This window comes from Salvelinus fontinalis, chromosome 30 (genome assembly GCF_029448725.1).
Source record: "Salvelinus fontinalis isolate EN_2023a chromosome 30, ASM2944872v1, whole genome shotgun sequence".
NCBI classification, from domain to species: domain Eukaryota; kingdom Metazoa; phylum Chordata; class Actinopteri; order Salmoniformes; family Salmonidae; genus Salvelinus; species Salvelinus fontinalis.
This window is the reverse complement of record NC_074694.1, coordinates 13533121-13542719: the sequence shown is the minus strand read 5'-3', so window position 1 is coordinate 13542719 and position 9599 is coordinate 13533121. Positions and strand designations below refer to the sequence as shown.

Genomic DNA, 9599 nt, shown 5'->3' with positions numbered 1-9599 from the left:
GGCACAGGCTGGGGAGTATCGCCGCCCCAAAGCTGAGCTGGAGGAAGCGAAAGCTGAGCGGCGGCGATATGAGGAGGCAGCACGACAGCGGGACAGGTACGAGAGGCAACCCCAGAATTTTTTTGGGGGGGGGGCTAGAGAGGAGTGTGGCTAAGCCAGGTAGCAGACCTGAGCGCACTCCTCGTGCTTATTATAAGCAACGCGTCACTGGTCAGGCACCGTGTTATGCGGTTAAGCGCACGGTGTCGCCAGTGCGTGCCCATAGCCTGGTGCGCTATAGGGCAGCCCCCCGAAAGTGTCAAGTGAGTGTGGGCATCCAGCCGGGGCGTATTGTGCCTGCTCAGCGCGTCTGGTCTCCGGTACGCAGTTTCGGTCCAGGGTATCCTGCGCCGGCTCTGCGTGCTGTGTCTCCGGGGCGCTGGGAGGGTGCAGTGCGTCCTATGCCTACGCTCCGCTCGTACCGGGCAAATGTGGGAGTGGAGCCTAAGGGAGAGGTGCGCGTAGTAGGCACTAGATCTCCAGTGCTCATCCACAGCCCGGTTCAACCTGTGCCTGCACTCTGGAGGGTACGGGCTGGAGTAGTATGCCAGCCTGGGGGAGTGGTGCCAAGGCTGCGCACCAGAGCTCCAGTGCTCCTCCACAGCCCGGTCCTTCAGGTGCCTTTTAACATCAAGCCTCCTGTAGGTCTCTCCAGCCTGGTGGGTCCTGTGGCAGCCCCACGCACCAGGCTGTCTCTCCGTCTCCTCCCTACAGGTGTGCCCGTCTGCCCAGCGGTGCCTGAACTGCCCGTCTGCCCAGCGGCGCCTGAACTGCCCGTCTGCCCAGCGGTGCCTGAACTGCCCATCTGCCCAGCGGCGCCTGAACTGCCCGTCTGCCCAGCGGCGCCTGAACTGCCCGTCTGCCCAGCGGCGCCTGAACTGCCCGTCTGCCCAGCGGCGCCTGAACTGCCCGTCTGCCCAGCGGCGCCTGAACTGCCCGTCTGCCAAATGGCGCCTGAACTGCCCGTCTGCCATGAGCCTGCAAAGCTGCCCGTCTGCCATGAGCCTGCAAAGCCGCCCGTCTGCCAAGAGCCTACAGAGCCGCCCGTCTGCCAAGAGCCTACAGAGCCTTCCGCCAGACCGGAGCCGCCAGAGCCTTCCGCCAGACCGGATCAGCCAGAGCCTTCCGCCAGACCGGATCAGCCAGAGCCTTCCGCCAGACCGGATCAGCCAGAGCCTTCCGCCAGACCGGATCAGCCAGAGCCTTCCGCCAGACCGGATCAGCCAGAGCCTTCCGCCAGACCGGATCAGCCAGAGCCTTCCGCCAGACCGGATCAGCCTTCAGAGCCGTCCAGCCAGGACCAGCCTTCAGAGCCGTCCAGCCAGGACCAGCCTTCAGAGCCGTCCAGCCAGGATCCGCCAGAGCCAGCCAGCCAGGATCTGCCAGAGTTTATCAGCCGGGACCTGCCCCTTGTCCCGGTGTTGCCCCTTGTCCCGGTGTTGTCCCTCAGTCCGGAGCTGCCGTCCCTCAGTCCGGGGCGGCCCCTAAATCCAGCGGGACCCATGTCTAGGGTTCCCAGTCCAAGGTCGGTGGCGAGGGTCGCCACCTTGAGGAAGACACAGAAGCGGGGATTTATTATGGTGGAATTGGGACAGCGTCCGGAGCCGGAGCCACCACCGTGGTCAGATGCCCACCCAGACCCTCCCCTAGACTTTTGGTGGTGCGTTCGGAGTACGCACTTTGAGGGGGGGGTTATGTCACGTTCCTGACCTGTTTTCTGTTAGTTTGTGTATGTGTTAGCTGGTCAGGACGTGAGTTTGGGTGGGCAGTCTATGTTTTCTGTTTCTATGTTGGTTTAAGGGTGACCTGATATGGCTCTCAATTAGAGGCAGGTGGTTTTCATTTCCTCTGATTGAGAGCCATATTAAGGTAGGTGTTTTCACACTGTTTGTTTGTGGGTGGTTGTCTCCTGTGTCTGTGTGATGTTACGCCACATGGGACTGTTTCGGTTTTGTTTGTTCGGTTTATGTAGTCTGTTCCTGTTTTCATGCGTTCTTCGTTATACGTAAGTTCTTATGTTCAGGTGCGTCTACGTCGTTTGTTGTTTTGTAGTTATTCAAGTATAGTTCGTTTTCTGTCTATGTCGTGTCTTGTTTAAATCAATAAATCATGTCATCATACCTCGCTGCATATTGGTCTTCAGATCCCTCTCTCCTCTCCTCGTCGGAGGAGGAGGATTTAGAGTATCGTTACAGCACAGTTCCAGCAACTATGGTGGATGCAGTACAGCTTGGCCTGATTTGGTTTGGCTTGGCATAGAAATGTGAAAATAGTATAGTTGAGCTGTTCTTTTTAAAGAGGCAACACACACAGAGAAGCGAGACAGATAAACAGGATGGAAGTAGAGAGGGACTTAGCAGCTGCGTGCTTGAATTAGAACTTTATTAACTGAGTTTGGCTTCGGAGAAAGAAAATATGGCATAAAGAACAGGAGAGATAGGGGGAGTTGGGGAGGTGGGGAAATTAAAATGAGTATGAGAACAGTGAGAGGAAGAGCTTCTGAAATGAAGGTATAAAACTGAAAATATATATGATTAAGCCTCTGAAAGTAAGGTACATAAATAGTAAATCTGACTTTCTGCTTAAGGAGTTTATCAGTAAATTTGATTTAAGCCATGGTGAAAGGAGATTTAACCACAGTGGCATGAGGGGACTAAAACAGAGGAAGGGAGAGAACGAGAGAAAGATCGAGAAAAGTAGAGAGGAGGAAAGGGAGAGGGACAGATTGGACAGAGTGGTTGAATAATGGAAAATGCAAGCAAATGAGAGGAAGAAAGATCATGGTCCACTAGAGGCTTAAAACGTGTCAGTCCACTCATCTCACACCCACACACACACTTTCTCTCTCTCATGAAATGTCACCCCCCCCCCCCCCCCCCCCCCACACACACACACACACACACACACACACACAGTAGCACAGAGCACATCAACCTGAGGAGTTACACTGAATTCTATAAATCACCACGGCAACAGCAAGTTGATATGGAACTGTCTGTGACAGAACATCAATCTTTGTATATTTGTTAAGGGTCACAGTAGAGGGATTTTGATGTTTGTGTTGATTTATTTTACAATTCAAACTCACACATCTGAAGACAATGCATTTCAAATCATTGAGGACAACACAAAAGAGTTTATCAACTTATTAGATGGGACTTGTAAAGCAAAAGTCCTGACTTTAAATCTTTGTCATACTTCTTCTACACGTTACTCTTATAACTGTTTAAGCTAGAAACACCATTAAAATGTGCAGACTGGTCTGGAATAGTCTGCTTGTATACAACTTTTTGATATACTATTGTATTTTTTGTCCTTCTTTTTGTCCATCTACATTCAATTTAAAGTGGAACTGACAGCGTTTGATCTACTTTGCAGATATGAAACAAACAAACAATCATAATATCAGAAAAATATATAAAATTCCTAGTTTATACTACAAAAGCAACTTTATAGGTTTTAAAAATAGGTTCTCTTTGACTCAACATTCCAGGACGTTGTTGGCAGAATAGATGGATGCAGTTCAATCCATGATTAATATAATTCACCAATACATTTCTTGGTCCAAAAAATACTGCTATCAGGTTGCAAATCACAGCTGGCTGGGTACATTGTTTGCTGCCTCCATTCAGGATGTACTGTTCCAGTTTCAATGACTCAATATTTGGGGGGAAACGGACAAATGTAACTAAGTCTGGGAATGTCAGTACAATCAAACTAGTAAGGACAATGATCACAAGTCAGTCATAACGTGGTTAATAGGCTAGCATATCTACATACACTATCGTTCAAAAGTTTGGGGTCACTTAGAAATGTCCTTGTTTTTGAAAGAAAAGAAAATTCTTTGTCCACTAAAATAACATCCAAAATGATCAGAAATATAGTGTAGACATTGTTAATGTTGTAAATGACTAATGTAGCTGGAAATGGCAGATATGTAATGGAATATCTACATAGGCGTACAGAGGCCCATTATCAGCAACCATCACTCCTGTGTTCCAACGGCACGTTGTGTTAGCTAATCCAAGTTTATCATTTTAAAAGGCTAATTGATCATTAGAAAAACCTTTTGCAATTATGTTAGCACACCTGATAACTGTTGTTCTGATTAAAAAAGCAATACAACTGGCCTTTACACTAGTTGAGTATCTGGAGCATCAGCATTTGTGGGTTCAAATACAGGCTCAAAATGGCCAGAAACAAATAACTTTCTTCTGAAACTCATCAGTCTATACTTGTTCTGAGAAATGAAGGCTATTCCATGCGAGAAATTGCCAAAATTCCCCCAAATTCCCAAACATTCAAGCAAATGTGTGAAAATGACCATATCCAAGTGTTCACTAAAATGCTGTCAGATCCGCTTTAATGTGACTTTTTTCAACATTATAAAGCTCCCATTGTGACATCATTACTTCCAACTTCCATGCACTGTAAATGCAACAATGAAAAAAAAAAAACTTTGACATAAATCTGCCACTTTGCCAAACACTTACACAAAACGTTAGAGGGTATAACATCTTCCTCTACTTCTCTGCTATTCAAATCTGAAATAATAACAGAATTATCTGGTACCAATCAAACATTACAGCTGTTCAAATGACTGCATCAAAAAAAATCTGTCACTTTTTATAAATAACTGACATTTTGGCCACTTTCCGAACAAGTTAGACAAAAAGTTAGAGTGTATGGCATCTTCGTCTACTTCTCTGCTATTCAAATCTGTCCACGGAACAAAAATATCCGATACGGATCTAACGATAGAACTGTTTTAGGAACTGCATTAACACATTTTTTCCTAACAACTGCAGTTTTGACTGCTTTTTAATAAAATAAAATAAATGTAACCTTTATTTAACTAGGAAAGCCAGTTAAGAACAAATTATTATTTACAATGACAGCCTACCCCGGGCCAAACCTGGACGACGCTGTGCCAATTTCAATTTCACTTAACCAAAACGTTTGACAAAAATTGTGGAGGGTATGACATCTTGGTCTACTTCGCTGCTATTCATATCTGGAATTGGAACAGAAATATATTGTACAGATACAACTGTTTTAGTAACTGCATGAACAACTTTCATTTTTTGAAACAGCTGCCATTTTGACCACTCCCAGCACTTTAGACAAAAACTTATTAAAGGGTATGACATCTTGGTCTACTTCTATGCTATTAAAATATGGAAATAAGAACATAAATATCTATTAAAGAGGTACAGCTGTTTTAGTAACCACGTCAAATAATTTAGCTAACTTCCCACTGTTGAATTAACTGTCATGGACTTTTCAGAATTCCCATCATGAGACAATGAGTAAACATTATGTCTTTTGATACAAATCTGCTACCTTGACCACTTTTCCCAAAAACGTAGACAAAAACTTAAAGGGTATGCCACCTTGATCGACTTCTCTGCTATTCAAATCTGAAATAAGAACAGAAATATCTACTACCAATCAAGAGGTACAGATGTTTTAGTAACCACATCAACTAATTTAGCTAACTTCCCACTGTTGAATTAACTGCCATGGAACTTTTAAAAACATTCAAATTATAACAATGGGGGCGCACATCTATATCTTCAACCATACATGAATTCCTTTATCATACCAAATCAGTCCAACTTATCCTCATTTTATCCCTTCATCCCTCCATCCATTAGGTCTTCTCTATCCCTGTATCCTTACTTTATCTATCTATCCTATTCTTTTATCTATCCATGTATGTATATATCCTATTTATTTACCTATCCAGTCATAACCTCATTTTAACATCTTTATCCTTTGATTAAGAAATGCATGTATGGTTAAAGTAAGGGATAAACACTTGGGATAAAATAAAGTTTTACAATTGCCTCCTACTCTGTTATTACAGTTTGCATATCCTGTGGTATTCTAGTAGGATGGTGTATAAGAGTGTAGTAGGCTAGTCTGAGTCTAGTTGTTTGTGATGAAATATGTGATCTAACTGCCCCACAATCCAAAGTAATAAGGTTGATAGGTCTTTCAAAGTAATCAGACCATTTATTTTACTAAATTAACTTAGACTATATTTAACTTCTTGGCTTAAGTAAAACGTTTTATACTTCTTCCTCTACCACAAACATACTTGTAAAGAGTTAAAGCAAGTCCCAACAATGTTTCTTCATGGAAAATGACTATCTAGTTTCCATTGTGGTCCTCTTGTTTTGGCAGGAAATAAACTTGTTTCTGTTATCTTGGATGATTAGAGGTGACCTACCTTTAGTTGCTGCAGGTCTGACTGTTGGACAAAGAAATGCCTGGAAACTGGAAGCACACAGCTCACTAACAGTCCCCATCATTACACTGTGTCTCTGTGTGTGTGTGTGTGTGTGTTGAACTAGGTGTTGAAGCTAAGTGTTCCGATGTTCTTAGCGTCTTTCCTCTTTTCTCTGTGCTCTTCTTTCGTCCCTCTCTTCACTGTCTCTCTCTTCTTGTCTTGTGACTCTGTCTGTCCCTTCAGGCAGCACCGCTCCACACACAGGTTTATCAATCCCACCGTCGAGGCGCAGTTCCTGGGTTCAGCTCACTAGGCGCTCCCCTGAATGATCCAACCTCCAGTGTTCTCTCCCGTCCTCTGCCAAACACTAATTCACTCTCCTATGAGTGCGCTCTTCTTTTCTCTCTCGCCCCACTCTCTCTCCTCTTCACTGTCATTAATTTACTTGACCTCCCTCCTCTATTTTTCCGTTTGCTGCTTACTCACTCTCTTTCCAACACCCCCTCTCTCTCTAGCAGTTGCTGAAGTATTCTTAGAACTGATTACATTTTACACAAGCAAACACACACACACACACACACACACACACACACACACACACACACACACACACACACACACACACACACACACACACACACACACACACACACACACACACACACACACACCTTCTGCTCCCCTCTCCACAGTGGTGTGTATTCATGAATGCCAAGGGGAAGCCAAGCTTCTCCCCAAAAAATTGTACCAATATTTTTTTTTTACTATTAAAATAATGTATCTTTCGTCTCTCTGTGTTTCATAATTTTCCTTGAATTTGCAAGAGGCTGAATGTATTGCATAGGAGAAAGCATCCGAGTGAGTGAAACAACGCCCCTCTGTCTCTCTACATGTAGACCGTCTATCTGATGCTGTCTGGTCCAAACGAGTATGACATTGTTGCTGCCCGTAGCATTGAATGGAATGCAAGGGAAGCCAGCAAGCATTTGGCCTCCCTTGATGAAAAAAAGTATAAAAAATGTGCCAATCAGTGTTGAGCTAAACTGAGCGAGGTCAACTGTGAATGGTCCTGGTGCACCAAAAAAAAAAGTGTCAAGGGAAGCTTGCTTGGATTTTGACGTCACTCCTATCAAATTGCATGAGAGCATACGTCATTGACAGAAACAACTTCAATTGTCGCATCTTGTTGTGTTGTCCGCTAGCTAACTAGCAAAGATTGTCCCTTTCCTAAATTAGCCATGGATGGAGATAGGGATTTGGACTTGGTTTTACTTAATTCTCTATACTAGCCAATGATTCTAACGGCTATTCTAATCCAACCATTAATTCATACACTTTATAATGCTATCTCCTGGAAGCATTCCCACTAACAACACCCTTTATAATGCTATCTCCTAGTAGCATTCCCACCAACAACACTCTTTATAATGCCCCTTAGGTCCAGTGAAGGGAAATATTAACGCAACAGCATACAATGACATTGTAGACGATTCTGTGATTCCAACTTTGTGGCAACAGTTTGGGGAAGTCCCTTTCCTGTTTCAGCATGACAATGCCCTTGTGCACAAAGCGAGGTCCATACAGAAATGGTTTGTCGAGATCAGTGTGGAAGAACTTGACTGTCCTGTATAGAGCCCTGACTTCAACCCTATCGAACACCTTTGGGATGAATTGGAACACCGACTGCGAGCCAAGCCTGATCGCCCAACATCAGTGCCAGACTGCACTAATGCTCTTGTGGCTGAATGTTCCACGACCAGGTGTCTACATACTTTTGGCAATGTAGTCTGTGTACCTCAATAACCTCGTACCCCTGCACATCGACTCAGTAGTGGTACCCTGTTCCCTGGTACCCAAGTTATTATAACCATTATGTGTATTTATTATTACTTTTATTAATACGTGTTTTACTTTTCTATTGTTTCTCTATTTTCTTTCTCCCTGCATTGTTGGGAAGAGCCCGTACGTAAGCATTTCACAGTTAGTCTACACCTGGTATTTACTTAGCATTTCACAAATAACGTTTTATATTATTTGATTTAATGGTTCACTTTTTCCAAGTGTCTTGTCTTCTGCTCTCCCTCCCTTTTCTCTCTAAATCCTTGCCTCTCATTCTCTTTTCTGTTATTTGTTCATTCTTTGTTTGCCCCTTGTTGCTCAACCCTCTCTCTTCTCTCTGTTATTCTTCTCTCCTTTCTCTTCTTCTTCCCTCCTCTCTGTTCTTCTTCTCTCCTTTCTCTTCTTCTTCTTCTTCTTCTTCTCTCCTCTGTTCTTCTTCTCTCCTTTCTCTTCTTCTTCTCTCCTTTCTCTTCTTCTTCTCTCCTTTCCTATTTATTCTAATTAGTTCTGAACTCTAGTGCAGTTCCTCTGTGACCACTTTCAACCTGTCTCAACCACCACCATTGACTGCCCCTGACCTTGACTAACTAAGACTGACCTTGGCCTTTACATGCCTAAGGCTCTAGGTTTCATCTCTAGAGAGCCAACTTCTGAAAATGAGCAGTTTGACATAGGGGGAGGAAAGGATGAGAGCAGACACACACACAAACATGCGAAAGGGGGACCTACTTGGAAAGGCCTCCATCTTTTTCTCAGAGTAAAATGTATTTTATATCGCTAATTCAATCTCTGTGTCTATCTCACTCGTGGAGTTGCTTGGCAACAACAGACTCATTCATAATTGGGTGGGGGGGTTGAAGCCTTTGAAATTTGGTTTATTTGTTTACTTTCGCTTTCAAGGACAGTGACACTTTCTCTAAGAACATTTCACGCACGCACACACACACACACACACACACACAAACAAAGACGCACAGTCAGGCCAGGGATAAAATCTGATCGTGTTTTGTCGGCTATGCACCTTTAAAAGGCAATGTTTCCACATTCACGGTAAACGGTGCATATTCCGGCTCAATTGGAAATTACCTTTAAATCTACCGTTGATCGGAATCAGTCCTTGGCTCAGAGTGACGATCCTTTACGATCTTTTCTGCTGCGTGGGAAATATACTTAATGTGACGGCTGGTCTCGGGCTTCTCTCCTCCTTTCTCTCTCCTCCTTTCTCTCCCCTCCTTTCGCTCTCCTCCTTTCTCTCTCCTCCTTTCTCTCCCCTCCTTTCTCTCCCCTCCTTTCTCTCCCCTCCTTTCTCTCCCCTCCTTTCTCTCCCCTCCTTTCTCTCCCCTCCTTTCTCTCCCCTCCTTTCTCTCTCCTCCTTTCTCTCTCCTCCTTTCTCTCCCCTCCTTTCTCTCCCCTCCTTTCTCTCCCCTCCTTTCTCTCCCCTCCTTTCTCTCCCCTCCTTTCTCTCCCCTCCTTTCTCTCCCCTCCT

The 9599-nt window shown here is 44.5% G+C and overlaps 1 protein-coding gene across 2 annotated transcripts in view; it reads right to left on the bottom strand.

Moving 5' to 3' along the window:
* The window catches only part of LOC129828662 (cytohesin-1-like), a 49379-nt gene extending 42737 nt beyond the window's left edge, over positions 1 to 6642 (bottom strand). Inside the window, exon 1 of one of the 2 annotated variants that reach the window (XM_055889766.1) lies at positions 6275 to 6642. In XM_055889766.1, coding sequence (XP_055745741.1) covers positions 6275 to 6356 — 82 coding nt within the window. In that variant the 5' untranslated portion in view covers positions 6357 to 6642. The remainder of the gene's footprint in view (positions 1 to 6274) is intronic. The other variant, XM_055889773.1, reaches the window with a different exon arrangement.
* Between the last annotated feature and the right edge of the window lie 2957 nt (positions 6643 to 9599).